General features: G+C 48.7%; 1 protein-coding gene across 1 annotated transcript; it reads right to left on the bottom strand.

Moving 5' to 3' along the window:
• Positions 1-5,774: 5,774 nt before the first annotated feature.
• LOC135398100 (lactosylceramide 4-alpha-galactosyltransferase-like) lies at positions 5,775-7,089 on the bottom strand. The gene is made up of 3 exons (XM_064629525.1): positions 6,955-7,089; positions 6,782-6,844; positions 5,775-6,654 (listed from the first exon to the last, which is right to left on the bottom strand). Exons 1-3 carry the CDS (start codon positions 7,025-7,027, stop codon positions 5,792-5,794), a joined length of 999 nt encoding a protein of 332 aa, XP_064485595.1. The 5' UTR covers positions 7,028-7,089; the 3' UTR covers positions 5,775-5,791.
• Positions 7,090-17,415: the final 10,326 nt, after the last annotated feature.

Genomic DNA, 17,415 nt, shown 5'->3' with positions numbered 1-17,415 from the left:
AGAGAGTGACGGTTATGATGGGCACGTAGACGCAGATAGTGGGGTGCAGTTTCCCGAGTACGAAGAACCTCAATGGGGATGTCCCTGGCCTCAGCCACTACTAGACGGGTTTCAGCGCCTCGCAGGACCCCGAGACATACCCGAAGGCTTCGCGCGAGCAGGGCTCGAATCCTTTGGATCAGTGTCTGAGGAAGTCCGTGCAGGCTCAGTTGTCTCGCGACGTAGACACTCAATTATTAAATTAAGTCCGTGCAGGACGGGAAGACTGTACATCACTGAGCCACGAACCAGGGCATTGTGCAGCATGAGGAGATCCTTCTCGCCCCCATCTCATACCTGCGAAGTGACGAATGACGTTGACCCAGCGTTGGACTTTCTTTTCAATAACGTCTATGTGGCGCTTCCACGACAAATTCCATGATAGAGTTACGCCGAGAAAATTGTGATGTGTCACCTGCTCCAGTGGGCTTCCACCAATATACAGACGACATCTATGCATGTCTTTGCTCGTGAAGGCTTGAATTGCGCTTTTCTCTACGGATATCTCCATTCCTGCCTGGAGTAAATAGAGGCGAATGGCACCTAACGTGCGCTGAAGACGCTCACGGAGTGCCGGACGGGAAGTGCCTGTAGTCCAAATCATCGGCATACAGGGACAAGTTGACTTTCCGCTGAATACAGGTTCCAGTGCCCGCCATAACGGCTTACAGAGGTGCGGACTTAGGGCGCTTCCTTGTGGTACCCCCTGAGAGATGGGGAATTGCTCTGTGTCGCCTTGTCTTGTCCGGACAAAAATACCTCCTTGACTGAGGAAATCAGATATCCAAAGCAACGTTGTACGTGAGAGCGCAGCGCTGTATAAAGCATGTAAGATTGATGGATGACTGACGGTGTCGTATGCTCTCTTAACATCAAGAAATACCGCCGCCGAGATCTTCCCGCGCCTCGTCGTGCCTCTTCCACCGACGTGACCAAGTCGAGGACAGAATCTATCGAACTGCGGTGCTGTCGAAACCCACCTTGCTGTTGAGGGACGAAGGCACGGCTTTCGAGCCACCACTCAATTCTACGCAAGACCATTATTTCCACAACTTTCCCCAAGCAGCTGGTAAGAGTTACCGGGCGAAATGATGCCAATTGGGATGGGTGTTTTCCTGGTTTTAGCAACGGTACCACTTGGCCGACTTTCCACTGCCTAGGAACCTGGCCAACCTGCCTACATGGCCAATTTGTAATGTTGGTCCTATATGTCAGTGCCTTCAATGCCACTGGAAAGCCAAAGCCAATGCCAAGGAAAGCGCTGAACTAACTGCGAAACTTCTTGCACCTGTACAGGCATCGCAGGACTCATCTCAGCCGTGGGGAGCCATAGTGAGCACTGAGCAGGGACGAGCTCCGAGATATACTCACGGCAGGACGCACTATGTCAGCGTGTGTCGCAATGGTTACGGGAGCGAGGCTCCGGCAATAACACGACGATACGACTCCTACCTAGTGGGCGAAGATGACGTTTTGCATAGGTACTTATATTCCCCAGGTGGACGATGACGAATGTTCTCCCTTCAGAGCCGTGATACCACGCAAGCAGCGTAATCCTTTGATTTACTTTTCTTTTTTTAATCTTTCGGTCTTTCATACGCGATTTCCATGACGCGGCCTTTGCAGGTCACAGGAGCGGCAGGAGAACTTATGAAAAGTTATGTCGTGTTGCGACATGGCCAAGGATGAGAAAAGATAAGGAAAGCTAAAAAAAAAAGCGAAGTATAGGCTCAGTCCTGACAGATTTTCCAAAAAGCCAAACCTCGCGGTGCACAATTTCCTGAGCTGTTACAGACCTCAGAGACATTTTCCCGGAGTCCACGTTGTTTTTTACCGTCCACGTTGTTTGTTTTACCGCTTCAGGACCGTCTGTCTCTGATCGGAGTTGCCATTCTTTTCTGTCCATTCTGTGCCTGCATGAGACTAGACAGCATGCCTTTCATCACTGCCGTGTTCACAATACGCCATGGCACAGAGTTGAGGTCCCGTGCGGCGTCCCGCGGATGCGGTGGTGTGCCATTCAGTTGCTCTTCCCGTCCCGCATCGCGATAGGAAACAGTTCCTTCTTCTGGCAGTCGAGATCGATTACCAGGTGTGGATTGCTCGCTGCATTGCAGCACAGGGTAGCCGGGTTTGTAGTGTAGCCAAAGCGTTAAATCTTGTACCAGCAGGGATTCCTGAGCCCTTCGCAGAGAGAGACAGCAGTGCTGGAAGATGTGCACTTCGCAAGGCGGTGGAAGACATCTTCGGTCCTCTTTGAAGATGGCAGAGGTACGTATGTGCTTCACTATTAGGTGGCCATGTTGACTGTGCCGATGTCATTTTTCCTTTTTGTTTGTTTAGGGAATAGCAAGCCGGCGTGCTGCATGGCTGACCTTTCCCCTTTCTTTTTTTTTCTGCCAATGAATCCCCCCCCCCCCCTGATGTCACGTACGCAGCCTTCCGCAAGTCTTCAATCGTTGCGTGGTGACGTCCAGCACACATATCAATCTTTGACATGCAGTGATCTGCTCTAGAGTTGGCAACTACGTAGTCCTAGCCTAGTCCGTGTTCCGCTCCGATGCCAATACATGTGTGTGTGGAATTTCTCATGTTAACATCAGAGAAAGAAACACCACAAATCTCCCAAACCCATCCTACAGTTGGCAATACAACGGTCGTCGTGGTCGTATCCTTCCCGGGAGATTTTTCCTAAAATCCTCCCAAGAAATTAACTTCCAAGTGTGTATTAGCCGGTGGCGCTTAGCGTTCGGTGGCCCAGACTCCGGAAGCGCAGGGTGCCATCAAGCCATTCGTGCTGGCCTTCGTACGCACCTTGGACGTGAGTAGGAGCCTGTATGGTGCCCTGGAGTACGTGTTCGCGTCGGTGGTTGTCATCCACACGTCTTTTCGGCCATGTCCAAGGTGAGTGGGAGATTATGTTCTAGCCGCAGAGCTAGGACCGTACTAGCCTCCGAAACGACTATTCCTGAGTTCTGGGTTGTTCGCATGGTCTCTCGGATACGCACAGCAATCCACCTTCGGGTGGAATTGTTCTCCAGTATGTATAGGCTAGAGTTGCAGTACGTGTATAAGGGCCTGCTTTCATAGGCAGGTTCGTTACTTGATGACAATACGCACCAAATCACGTACACGGTGGAGGGAAGCCAAGGGCAGCCGATCCTTCATATATTGGAGAAGGGTCCCTTGATAACGCGGTCCGCCCCCGGGTGGGCCGTGTCCTTGATTGCGTGGCCAATAAAAACGGACGTCAGGGCAGTGTCCTTTTGCACTGCTGTTCCCAGGAAGATTTTTCCTAAACTCACAGCCACTAAAAACACCAGGATGATTCAGACGTCTTCCTTTCAGGTTTCTTCTTCTTTTTCTTTTTTTTTAATAGGGCGTTGAGGCCTTCAGAAATGTTCGTGGGGTTCTTGGTAGCTACCTGTGTACTCCAGGCGCGCTAGTGTCATGCTAACGTAAATTGCAGAGGTCGTGCGAACAATTAAATTCAACACAACTGGAGGCGGATCCAGGAGGGCTCGACCTCCCCCCCCCCCCCCCCCCCCCCCCACACACACATAATTCTTAGGTTAACCATTATTAGGTTTCCTCTTTACGAGAACAGATAGGGAAACGAGCCGAGGCGAGCTCCGCTTTTGCTTTACTCCGCTTTGGGTTTTTCGTGAATTACTTATGGTCTTTTTACCTCCTCCACCGCCACGCGTTCCGACAAAAAAATCTCCCCCGCCCCCAAGTGAGGTTTTGAATCCACCCCCCAGACCACAACAAAAACTTGAGGGACGGTTAACGCTTGGATTTAACACGAATTAGCAGCGGCAGCTGCTGAGGAGGGGTGTAGGCACCTTCGTCGGTACATTGTTGACAAATGGTGATTAAAGCATTTTACATCAGAGTTTCTACTGACTGTATCTTATTTCATTTTCTTTGTGATCTGAGAAAAGCTTTGTGAGAGTTACTTCTTGCACCAATGTTCGGTTCTCGAAGACCAGGGGGCCTAATCGCTTCATCGTCGTTACGGTCGTTACAAGCTAACGAGTGGCGGGAAATTCAAAAAGGCGGGCGGGAAATTTAAAAAGGTGGGCGGGAAATTTAAAAAGGTGGGCACGTGATGAAACACATGCACGGCGCTCTTCGCGCGATACGTGAAGGCCGTGGTACACGTCACGCGCAATGTGTCACGTGCCCACCTTTTTGAATTTCCCGCCACTCGTTAGCTTGTAACGACCGTAACGACGACGAAGGGATTAAGCCCCCAGGTCTATGCACGAGTTGTAGTTGGTGGTGGGTTCTGTCAGTTTGCTGCACAGATACAATGCCATCTGGTTGGGAGCTCGGTTGGGAATGTGGTCTTATTAGCATCCGCGTTGAAATCACCTAGTTGAATAATTGTTTCGTGTCGATGTACTGTGAGTGCGGAAACTATGAAGTTCAGAACCTGTGTCTGTGTTGCTGTGGGTGAGAAGCAGACTGTGGCAACCAAGAGTCCACTGTCTAATTGCGGACGCCGCAGATTTCACCGATGTTATCAACCGTAGCATTCAACCGAACTCGTTGCATCCATTCTCGTTGCTTGACTCGGCGCCGTTCTTTGGAGGCAGCTTGTTGTGCAGGCGACGTATTAGGACGTCCCATCCTGATTAAATAATTTCGGCGCCCAGACAACACATTCCACAAACAGAAGAAGAGAGAGCACACCACAAGTATAGCGGGCCATATACACAGCGCAGCAGAGCTCGGCAGCATAGCCACGTGCTACAAACTCACGTGAAGGACGACACATGTGGCGTATCGCTGAGCTCGATCATGCCGCGCACTCAGCAGATAACATCACACCTGTGACCAGAGATCGGAAAAATAACGCATGCTCTGGTCGCACGTGTGACGTTATCCAGTGAGTGTGCTAATATATGCGGCAGATCCAGCACAGCGATACGCCGTGTCGACCTTCACGTGAGTTCGTGGCAGACTTGTGCCGGTTACTCCAAACAAGTAATTAAATACCGTTACTCTTCTAGCAAAAGCAATTGATTACTGTTACAAATTACTCGACTCAAAATGGAATTGAGTAACGAGCATAAAAGTAACATGTTACTCGGGCCGTTACTTTCAATTCATCCAAAAATTTCCGCCTCTGTGTGCTTCGAAAAAAGAAAGAAAAGAAAACCAACTCCCGAGTGATTGGGACAGCTGAAATAGCGCGAGCGACTCGCGCCTGAGAAGTAGCAATAATATTTTTCCCGGTTACTACAGTAGAATAGCCCAACAAACACACAGGAAATTTGTCACAGAGCATTCTTATTTTGAGTCAGGCTCTACTTCAAAAGTAATTGGTTACTCAAAATTGTAATCGAATTACTTGAAAAATTACTTGTTCAAAAATGCAATCGATTACTCGAAAACTTACTCCAAAACGTAATTGATTACATGTAACGCAATTACTTGTAACGCGTTAGGTACAAGTCTGGTTCGTAGCCCGCGGTTGAGCTCATGCCTTATAAGATGATTGTGTGTCCCGGCAGTGAAATGAGTCTCCCAGGCAAGTCATCGGAAAGTGGATGCCAGCGTGGTCGAATTGGTCAAGGCGGTCGCTCGGTAATCGAGAGATGCGTGGTTCAAATCTCGCCGCTGTCTGGCTTCTTCGATGACTGCCATACTTCAAACGTAGGAAGCGTCTGGTCTTAATCTGCAGCACGTTACAGAGACAACACCGATAACATTTACAAAACACGACGCCAGGACCAACTTTGCATTAAAAACTCACAAAAATCCTTTTCACCGCTTGGTACACAGAGGGACAGTGTTTCCTTGCTGAAACATCGTAGGTTGAACCCTGTCCAACAAACACGGGTGTGTTCCTACTGAGCATATTCCAGAAGTGGATCAAGAAACTGTCATTTGTTCGCCTCAGCACTTCCGCCGTCCTCTGGGGAATGAAGAGATCATTCCAAAACGGGTACTGTACAGCATAGAAAGCGTTCGTCGGTAATGCATCCACTTCACCACACCGTTCGTACCCCGTTTTATTTAGAAAATCTGAACAGTGGCCCTTCAAAACTTCCTCTAGGAGCAGCGGCCCGCTTCCAGACCACACCATGGGGTTATAAGTTTTTGAGAATGCTTCCATCGTTTCGAGCAGCAGCGGGTGACCTTTGTCGAAGACGAGCACTCCATTGCCTAGGGAGTGATGATCCTGCTTTCCCAAAACGTTCCTTAGATCTATCATCGACCGTTGTACGATGACGTCAGTATCGGCGTACAATCCTCCATGACGCCACAACAGCAGAAGTCTTAGCGCGTCACTAAGATGGGCTACTGCAAATGGGCTCTTCAGTCGCGAGGGAGACACGTACCAAGACTCGAGCGAAGTGTTCTGGAAGGCTGCTTGAGGAATGATGCGTCCGATGCGGATATTGCGGATCTTCCTGAGGATACGCAGGTATAAGGAGGCAGCGTTTGGCCTTGCGGTCATCAGCAGCTTGACAGTAATGTTTGGGTGGTGCACAGCAGCCGATTCTACGGAACAAGCTTGTCGAGCATTCAGTCGGTCTGTGCCGGAAGTCTCCACGAAGAAGAATGTACGCCGAGGACAGTTTGAACATGAAGTGGCGAAATCTGAAGCGTTAGTTTTTGTACGTTTTAACGATCATATTCACGTGCGGCCAAACGAGATACAGACAACATGAAATTCGTGTGAAGATGTAAATCGCGCCATGGGGACATGAAAGTCGTTCAAACCTACCGCGTGGGTGTGCTCCAGGAACACGATGTTGAGAAAAATACCATTGCCTTCGAAGCCAGATACCTGCAAAATAGTTAAGGATAAATATTAGTCGCCCCCCCCCCCCTGTATCTTTCGAAACCAGCAAGAACTCTTCGTAGTGATGGCACTCGATAACTGTTCAAGGAACTCACATATACCGACACACAGAAACGTCGCTATTAGAAGTCCCGTAGCACAATACTTTCTTGCAGGTATCCGCACCATAGATGACTATTTTGTGTCTCCCAAGCAAGTTTAAAAAACCGGTCCTATCCGACGCGGGTATGTTCCACATGTTGCGTTGGTAGCGCACAATGTGCATTGATACGTCGGAAAAGAAGCTACTATAATAAAGAAGCGCTCGTGTATAAGGCTGAAAGAACCATCTGTTTCTAATTTATATGTCGCATAAACCGCATCCGACTATTCATTCATGCATGTGCTATACGTACTTTTGCTATATAGCGAGAAGCTGTATTCTCAGGAAGTGATATAGCCCTATCCTGCGGCACGTGCAGCATTCACCACACGAATAGGCTGACACACCTTACGCGTAAACCTACTTCAATTACCTCAGTGATATTACGCCAGGTGGATCGGACGCATTAATAAGGCATAGAGCAGGGTGTCGAACCGAACCCGAATCGAAAACCGTACCCGAACCGTTATTTTTACCGGAAACGAACCCGAACCCGAACCGAAAATTTCATGACACTGTTGAACCCGAACCGGAGCAGAACCGTTAAAAATAATAGCGGTAACCGGTTCGCAACAAAACGGTTCGGACAAAAAAGAAGTCGGCATAAGAGTTCTTCTCAATCCCCGAACGAAGACACATTGGTATCATCATCACGTGTCCATATCATGGATTTCGGAAATTTTCACCTAGCAGTCAGACGAGGACGTATAGTAAGTATACCTTCAGCGTCTTTTTAACACCTTGAAGCGCAGTTGTCCTTGTGAGCGCCGCAGCTAGCGCCCCACGCACGCGCTGCGGCGTCTATTCTTCAGAGACGAGGCTCCACGCGGACGAATGAAACAGGAATCGAGTAGGCCAGTTATGTAGCTCTATAGGACGAATATGTGATTAAGTAAGCACCCAACATTTCCCTTTCCACGTGAGCAGTAAAAATTAAACAAGTCAGAAACATGAGAAGTGGAGAAGGAGCGTATGCAGAACGGTTCCTGTTTGATTGGTCGTGGTTTGAAAAGTAAATGCAGTCCTTCTTATTGGTAGTGCAATTGTGTCGTGACACATTGCCTTTGTGTTGTGGATTAACTAGTGCACAGCTGTGAGCTCGGAGTCGGACACAGTAAGGCTGGCAGGCTTATTTTCGATATGGTTCAGTTCGGTTTCAGATCGATTCACGCTGCGGAGGCAGTGTGCCGGCAAGTACCCTCGTCTATGTAACGCTGCCCATCTTATTAGGCTTCCTTTAAGTGTATCTTGCTGGCACAGTGCGTGCGAAAAAAAGAGAATCTGGGAACAGAAAATAGCAGGACTACACCGCTTCATCAGCGTGGACTCTATTTGCAATAAGTGTTCATCCATTTCTCCTTTCTCTCGCTAAAGGGAGTATCTGACCGCTAAAAACGTCAATGCAGGCAACAGCAGTAAGCTATTAGCCACGCATTTCCTGATAAAAGCAGTTTTATGAAACATATAAAGTGGAAGCGTTGAACCGGTTCGACTTTTGGCGTGGCCGAACCGGAACTGAACCGGAATGAAATCAAAGCAACGCGAACTCAGACCCGAACCGAACACGTATTCATATACGGTTCGACACCCTGGCATAGAGCGATAATAAGAGCGGCCACCCCCCCCCCCCCCACCCCCACCCCAACTCAGAAATCCGGAACATTAAGTGAAAAAAGTTTAGAATAAAAAAAAGAAGAAAAAACAGGGCAAACTTGAAACAATGGAGTCCTGAAGGGGAAAGACAAGTCGGGACAACCTCAAGTATGTTTTTTTTTTTCATTCCATGTTAGGGCCGCGAGGCAACTGTGGCTATGAGCAGCGTACAGACATGGACAAATGGAGAGAGGACAACAGGAATGGAGTGGGGGGTTCATCCTGCAGGGAGAACTGTGCCGACATTCGTCCGGAAAGTATGCTGCAAAACCAGGGGAAAACCTCATACAGCGAAAGCAATGGTTGGGCGAGTTGGTACAGCACAGCCGGTAATAGGATTCGAACGAATACGAATATTTCGTCCTTGTTCAGGGTTTAGCACTTTTGATCATGAATTCATCCACATTACCAACAGGCAGCTTTGAACAGTATATCGATTGCCTTTTATACCACCCCTCTATCATTGTTATGTGTTCATCAGCTGCTGCTATTGCGTATTTTTTAACTGTGGTGCGCCCTTGCTTAGCTTCACTCATTTCTTTCTCCTCTCCTCTCTTACAACCTCGCATGTCAGTTTGAAACTGTTGAAGACGTCGGAGTTTCTGCATCACACAGCGTGTACCGATCCGTCATGATGAAATTCACCTGGTGGTGGTGCTTCTGAAAGGGCTCGCCGTTGTCAGCCTCACAGTGAGAGCGTCAGGGGAAAATCCAAGAAAAATCCCAGACAGCACAGCCGGCACCAGGATTCGAACCCGGGTACCTCCCAGTCTCGACGTGACGCGAGAAGCACGTTAACCATTGAGCCACGCGAGCTGGTCGCGAAATTTACCTACACTCTTAAACTAGACACATACATGCTGACCATCGTGCAGAGTGATAGAGCGATGCAGTGTCACGAACACTGTATCGCATATCATATCATCTCATCCCGGCTTAGCGCTTTTAGTCACGAATTAATCGATATACGCTGCCTGTATATACCACCGGTAGTACACGGGCTGCTCATTCGCCCGCTTTGCATGCTGCCAAAACGTGAACGCGTTCTAAAAAGAGACCTAAAAAGACGCTGTAATGTAAGGAACCAGCTTGCGCTTATTCAAACGAGTTTATTGACACTGCATGTATGTGTTGACTCAAGCACGTTTCACAGAACAGTCTTACACTACACAAAATACATGGCGACACATGCCAAACACACTGACCCAACAGACAACACTCCCACTGAAGAGAACAGCGATCAAGTATAGCTCAAGTGGCATTAAAACCCATATGAAAACAATAAATGTCCAGACCTACGAGGCCAGACAGAACGCTGTAGAAGTTATTTTCTTTTTTGTATGTATCTTCTACCGAACATGCCCATTGATATGGCACGTAAAACCCTCGATGGTAATAAGCACTGTAGATGAGCACTGTTTTAAATCTACTGCTAGTAGTCTGTAGTAGCACAGACCAGAAGTAACAACACGTAAGTGCCGAGTTAAGAGCTTTACTGAGAGGTGTGTTCATACACAATCTCGGGTATAAACATCTCAAATTATTCAGAGATCCGCATGGCTTCGTCGTTCAGACTGGACACAAATAAGGATTTCAGACTCCGGGCCCCCTTCTTGAAATGTCACCTGGCCTAAGACCGATCTCAGAAGTGGCATGAGGTTAAAAGTTAAAAGCGAGCAGCACCTCTTACACCTTTAGCAAATCTACGTTCACGCAAACCACTCAAATCAAATCATTTTCGAGACAATTCTGCTCAAAAGCGCGAAAAAAGGCCAAACAGCTCACAAATACACGTCAAGTAACGCCAGTGTTTTATACCGAAACTGAAACGTATTTTTCAGTGACAGAATAATTGTAAAACCCCGAGCAGAAATTGCGTTGAAATTAGTCCAGAAAAGTGCCTCTTGACTACGAATAATAGTACGATGCTTGAAAAATTTCGATATTGGTCCATTAGTCTATCTCCAATATTTCCCCTGATGTGTCTAATTATATCGTTATTTTCCGAGCTATATGCCTGGCGATATAGTGGCAAGCTTCTCCAGGAGTACCCTGGAGTGTTCAGGGTCGACTTCGTTAAGATCATATTCCTTGGGGAGCTGGAGGAAAAGCGAAGAAACACTGGATGACTGCGATCGTAGGTAATGCGAAATTTGAGCGCAGCTGTTTTTATTTTCCACACATAGCACTTTCTTCAGGTAGCACTCCTATCCCAGTTCGTGAAGTCTTTGCGAAGTCGTTGCCCACGTTGCTATGGTAGAACCCGGTTATGTCTGGAGCGCGACTCAGTCCACGTATACCAACTTTCGCGGGTGACTCTTGGCATAGGAGTACACGACTTTTTAATACGTGCGATTTTGCCGCCGCCACGGTTCCAGTCGCAAGTTTGTAGCCAAGCTCACCGAACTGCGACCAGATGCGATCCGGCTTCCCCAAGTGCGCCCTCCTCCTTCGCCTTCCTCCTTGCGCCGTCTTCACTCTCGCCGTACGCTTCCCCGATGCTCTCCTCCTCACGCTATCCCGTACTTCCATCCTTCGCTTCGCTCCTCGTTCGCTCTGCCGGTTACAACGCCGACGCCGCTCAACGCAGGAACGGGCGCCTAAGACGTGTGCTCTAAAAACAAGTCCAGACAACACAGTGGGATTCGAACCCGGATCACCTACCAGTCTCGACTCGGAATTCAGATATCTTATTCTAAATCAGCTATGGTTATTCTTCATGATGCCGACGTGGATGGCCTATAGCGTGTGGGAACCCGAACCGGCAAAAGGTGTCTAGTAGTCTTTCCCACACTCTCTGGGAAGTCAGCGAGTAAACAGCTCAACCCATTTCGTGAAATGATCAGTAACCACAAGCAAATACTGGTTACCTCTAGGACTACGGGGAAATGGTCCCATCACATCACAAGCAACTATCTGCCAGGGTCTATTGCTCTGAACAGGCTGTAAGCACCCAGGGGGTAAACCACCACAAGGTTTTGCTCTCTGGCATACGGGACAAGTACGGACATACTTTGCTACATCCTGCCTCATTCCTGGCCATGTCGCAACACGACACAACTTTTCATAAGTTTTCGTGCCGCTGCTGTGACCTGCCAAGGCCGAGTCATGAAAGTAACGTATGAAAGACTTACGCAACTTCCCTGGCACCACGACTGTGAACGGGGATGAGCCGTCGTCCTCATCCGCCTGGTGTATGTATCTGAACAGGATGCCATCCTCGCCCAGCAGATAGAAGTCGTGCCGTCCGTCAGTCGTTCAGGTGTCCGCCGAGTCTTGCTCAGCTATCCACTTCGACACCCGCTGACAAAGGCCGTCTGCTCTCTGAGCGTCTAGGAGCTGCTCTCTGCTCACGACCGTGCCCCAAGACGAAGATACGTCTCGTGCCAGTTGTGCTGCTACCAGAAGTTGAGAAGGCGCCTCGGTGCCTTCCTCTCCGCTTGCGTAGCCTTCTGCCGTCACTGACTATGTATAGCGTCTTAATGCCGTGTATTTGCAGGAACAAGAGCAGAAAGAAAACCAAATAGGGGAGAAAGAACAGAGGGAAACTTGTCCAGCACACAATGATCGCTACGCCACAACCTATTAACATACCAGACACCTGGACATCCGCAAAGCTCCCAGCACCGGGGTAGTGTTCTGGCAATCTTCTGGCAATATTCCTTCTTCTTCTGGCAATCTTCCGCCTCGCTATGGGGGGGGGGGGGGGGTATATGTTTATTCACACAGAAGGAGATGTCAGCCAGGCAAGTGCCGGCTTGCTACTCCTTAAAAAAAACCTAGGGGATTTGGCGCTAGCTACCACTATTCGTTACCACGTGTTTGCCGAATCCACGGCAATGTATGGTGGGCTGTATTGACAACGACGAAGAGGTACGGAAGAGGGTAGCGCGCGCTTAGCAACAGCTTATGTACCACTATCCCGCCATAGTGCTATATACCCCGTGTACCAGAGAGCCCCGTGTACCAGACGAACGAAGGTGGCAATGATGATAACAGTGTACATGTCATCCCCTCCAATAATTTATGTGGCGCTTGCAGCGGCCACTAGGGTAACTAACCAATGACCCGGCTCTCTCATAGGCGATCGCCATAGGTCTCTAGTATAGAATAGGTCTTGGCTAAGAGCATGCAGAGACTGCATCCAGTTATGTATCCAGTTGACGCATAAGTACCACAGCGGCAAGCAGATAGCTCGGAAATAGCACACCACCACCCGCCACCTAACACAATAACCGTCCACCATAGCAGGGCACCAGCATATGCACAGCATTATGGTGAACTACTTCACCGTCATGAAGCGTCAATATGTAGCGAGCGGGTTTCCGCCAGGTGCGGTATCACGAGCATTGTCATCGGAAAAAGCGCGTGGCGAATGCTCGTTCAAACCATCTCGAGCGAGACAGCTGCTTGTTCGGATTCAGTCGCTATCCGTCGTCATGTTGGAACATCATACTTCTCCCAACTACGGCAAGGGGCGCAGGAGTAATCGTCATGCAAGAACAGTACGGTTCGCGATCCCAACTATCACGGATTGCTCCGCTGAATCAACGTGGTCACCGCAGCCCGGCTCTACGAGTGGACGGACCTACACACAACGCCGTAGTCTCTCCGAGCCTAGCTCTCTTTCCCAGAGCACCGATCTCTATTCCTGGGACACTTCCCAAGCGACTATCGGCCAGGACACAACGTACAGCACCGATGAATCGTGGCAAAGTACGAATCGTGAGAGACTGCCGTCCTACAAGACGCTGCGCGGTGCCGTCAAGCAGCTCTCGAATGTCATCCTTCCGAGTTACTTCAAGAACAGGTCCAGTTTTGAAACATCCAACGCCAGCTCTTCCGAACCATGGAACTCAAGCGGGGCCAGCAAGTATACCACTGCTAGTAGCTCTACGAATAGTTCGAAAGAGTCACAGTTATCAGGCTGGACAAATGGCGTATCCCGAGGGCCGATGACTTGCCTTCTGTCCCTTGGAGTCCTCGCCGTGATTATCATGGCGTTATTCGTTTTTCGTTCGTACCATGCTGGTCGGCATGAATTATTGCCCCTTACAATTACACGGTCCATTATCAGTGACTCGCGTCAGGAGGAGCTCAACACCGGGCGTATCTCGGTGAAAAGAACGCGAAGAAGCTCCGTACTTCGCAAATCAGGCCACTTTTCTGCCATACAGAAGCCGACGGTTAGAAGCTCTTCGATGGCTTTCTCATTAAGACCTCGGGGTGACGGGCACATAGTAGGGCACGTCGTGACTCCAGAAGATCGACGTCGTAAAAAAGCGATCGTGTGGGAAGGCATGAAGTTGTACCCAGAACGTGACGCTTCAGGCGTCGAATTAGGAGCCACGACTCCCGTTAATATTGCAAATAGTGCACGTGATCGTGCTGCCACCAATGGTTCTGCGAAACAAAGGACAACAGTAAGAGGAAGAGGCAAGTCTTCTGTCCCGTCAAGGTCGGCGGCCAAAATTACGAATATCGGATGGTGTGAGACAAAAGTGTGTGAAGAGGAGTCTGTCTACATTACGAAGTACTTGAACTGGAGCACGAATCCTTGCAGCGATTTTTACGGTTTTGTTTGTGGTCGGTGGAAGCAGTTGCACCCTGAAATCGGAACATCTCTAGATTCTTTACTGGTGAAGAAAATGGAAGAGATAATCTACCACACACTCATGGCCAAAGAAGGACATGCCTCACAAATGAGGTTACTCGGGCAGATTATCGATACGTGCGTTCACAAGCCATTCTTAGACGAACCGCGATCGTCCCTCCTTAATTACATGTCGAGTTTGGGTCTTCAAGGATGGCCTTTCGTGACCAGATCGCACACAAACATATGGAAGCCTGCTGGCTTGATGATACGGCACTTGGGACTTTCAACCCTTCTCTCAGTGAACGTTGAAGTCGATCCCGACGTTGAAAGCCGTTACATAATCGCGTTGGGAGAGCCGAGTCTCTTGATAGGACAGTATGAAGCGAAGAACAGCACTCTACCACAGTGGTATCATATGGCGATCACATCCTGTTTCAAAGTCTTCACCTCTGGCAAGTATGTGGATATCCCGAAAAGAGTTCTCGATTTTTCGAGCAAGCTAGCTGATATATCTGTAAATCGCGGTGACGAATCCTTCGGTGGAAAATGGTACAAGGCGGTGCAACTTAGACACTACAGGAGCTTTATCCCACTGCTAACGGTTGTGTTCAACAACATCACAGTAGTTCATGGTCAGACAAAAGTCATCGTGAAGTCGGAATCATACATCAGGTCGTTGAGTTCTGCGCTGCACCTCAGTAGGCCCATCGATGTCCTCAATTATTTAGGCTTCCGAGCCTTGCTGCACATCTCGCCGTTGCTTCCGGAACAAGCCGCAGACCTGGCGTCCGTCCAGATGAGAGAAATAACAGGATACATCAGGCCTTCGTGGCCAAGGTGGCGCAGATGTCTGAGGGTATTTGAACGCGTCGCACCGCACGTGTTCCAACAAACGTACGCTCAGACCACACAAGGACATGTAGTCAACCAGGATAAGACATGGGCCCTTCTCAACGAGATTCAGGCAGGTTTTATCCTAAACATCAACAATGCGCCTTGGATCAGTGTCGCCGATAAGGAACTGCTCAAGCGAAGACTAGCGAAGATAAAGCTCAATGTCTTCTACAGGTCCTGGACTGATCCACCCGACGACCTGTCGGCACCTTGTACTCACGGCAAACACGGCGTTATCTTGATGTACCACACGATGGCAAAGCATTTCGTGGAAAAGGAGCTGTCCAGAGTAACGATGTCTCGTCGTGTGCAAGAGCCTGAATGGAAAGGGTCGGTGTTCGACACGGAACCGTTGTTCGACAAGGAGTCTAATAGCGTTTTCGTCCCGATGGCGATGTTTGACCCAGCGTACCTGGTGGATAGTGACTTAATGTTGCTTCAAGTACCGCACATTGCTGCTAAATTGATCGGGGCGCTTTTTCAAGGCGTTCACGAGCAGAATTTTCCACCTGCCAAACTAAAATGGAGTGCGGATACCCGAATGGCATATCGTGATTTACAGATTTGCTTAGAGAAGCAATACGAAATGTTGAGCGCAGGGAGAATTCGCAATCTGATAGCACCAGAATGGAGCGTCGTGGACAGCATGGCACTTCTTCCGGCATTGAAACTATATTTGAAGAAGGTAAACCAGGTTAACATTGAAGGTCTTCTAGGTGGAAATAACATCACGGCAAAACAACTGTTCTTCATCGCCTACGCGAAGGGAATTTGCGAAACCGCGGAATTGGCCTGGGAAAGGCAGGTCGTCGGGCAATCTACGCGTGGCGTCAGCTATCTAAGGGTGAATGGTGTGATACGAAATTCGTTTCGTTTTCCAACCTTCTGGAGCTGTGGCTCCGACACCCTGATGAATCCTAGCGAGAAGTGCACTACATGGACTTCGTGATTCATACTTTGGGCTAGCGCCTTTGGAGAATTCAGATTTGTAACAAAAATAAACGGTGTTTGTTTCTTTTTTGTTCGGTTGCTTTTTCTCGCGAGCTACGACGCACTGTGGATACACGGGTAAGTTTCGGGCTCTGACAATAGGGCAACAATGTATAATCTGTTAATTCGATTAATTTATTATTATTATTATTATTTTATACGTAATTTCTTAGCAATCGAACTTAGTCCACACGTTCTTACCGTGTCCTTCAGCCTAAATTGGAGAAAGTCGTTGGATTATAATTGGCGTGATGGTGGAGGACATGGAATACATCCTAAAGCATTCCTCGCCCTATAATGACATCCTCCCTATAATGACGATATGAAGACGAGACCGATGTGGCCTACAAGAGGGCACACTCGCTCACCTGAACCCTACGTGGTGTAACGCACAGCGATAAGCCTACACCGGTTCTCACAGATAAGTCACGTTGCATACGTGTCGTAAGTCTGTAGCAACAAACATTTCCATTTCGTTTTTCTCAGACATCCACCCGTCGAGCCAGCCCATAAGCCGGTCATATTTGCTGCATGCAACAAATTGTTGAGCTTTTTAAACTATGAACTTGTTGAATGAACTTGTTTAACTATGTCAGTACGACAAACGTGTGGCACACAGCGTTCGTGCACTGCTGGACGGTACAAGTAAAAGCTACGCAACTTCTGTAGCGTGTTGGTTGACGCCGGCCCCATGTCACGATGCGATGTGTGTTAATACTGTCATGTTGCACTCGTTACATGATACCGCTTCTGATAATTTACTGGCGATAACGACAACGGTATACGATATGAAGATAACGGGGAATGTCAATACGGAATGGAAATGCGAGCAATCACACAGAAATCTGTCCAGTTAATGAGGTCATGTCAGTACTGAGCCTGTGAAGTTTCAGGGCTCACCGCGGGCGAAACTTAAGTATTCATGCAAGCACAAATATAAAAAAAAAGTAATGCAAGACCGTCAAAATCATACTGGCTGACACGAACAGCGTTGCGGAGCGCAATACAATAAGATATTCCAGTTGTTACAGCTTGTTGTACTGCTTTCACGTTCAATGAGGTTTAACTCTGATTTCTGTACAACCTGAGTATCCTCGACACGTATTCCGATGCCCGCCGACGATGTCAAGGGGCACCGAACTATACAACCGAACGAAACCAGTGTAACAAGCCACATATATCCGCTATTACCGCTTTCCTCATCTGCTTGAGAGACCTCTAGATGCCGCCGCCGTCGGCAATGCTCTGCGCATTCTCTTCCCGCAACGGCACCCATCGATC

The sequence above is a fragment of the Ornithodoros turicata genome, chromosome 6, assembly GCF_037126465.1.
Source record: "Ornithodoros turicata isolate Travis chromosome 6, ASM3712646v1, whole genome shotgun sequence".
Taxonomy (NCBI): Eukaryota; Metazoa; Arthropoda; class Arachnida; order Ixodida; family Argasidae; genus Ornithodoros; species Ornithodoros turicata.
This window is presented reverse-complemented; position numbering and strand designations above follow the sequence as displayed.

Excerpts from the sequence above, each read along its gene's own strand:
- LOC135398100 (XM_064629525.1), bottom strand. The coding sequence starts at position 7,027 with ATGGTGCGGATACCTGCAAGAAAGTATTGTGCTACGGGACTTCTAATA. Across the intron at positions 6,845-6,954 it reads GTTTCTGTGTGTCGGTATAT|GTATCTGGCTTCGAAGGCAA; the intron begins GTGAGTTCCTTG and ends ACTATTTTGCAG. Across the intron at positions 6,655-6,781 it reads TCCTGGAGCACACCCACGCG|ATTTCGCCACTTCATGTTCA; the intron begins GTAGGTTTGAAC and ends CTAACGCTTCAG.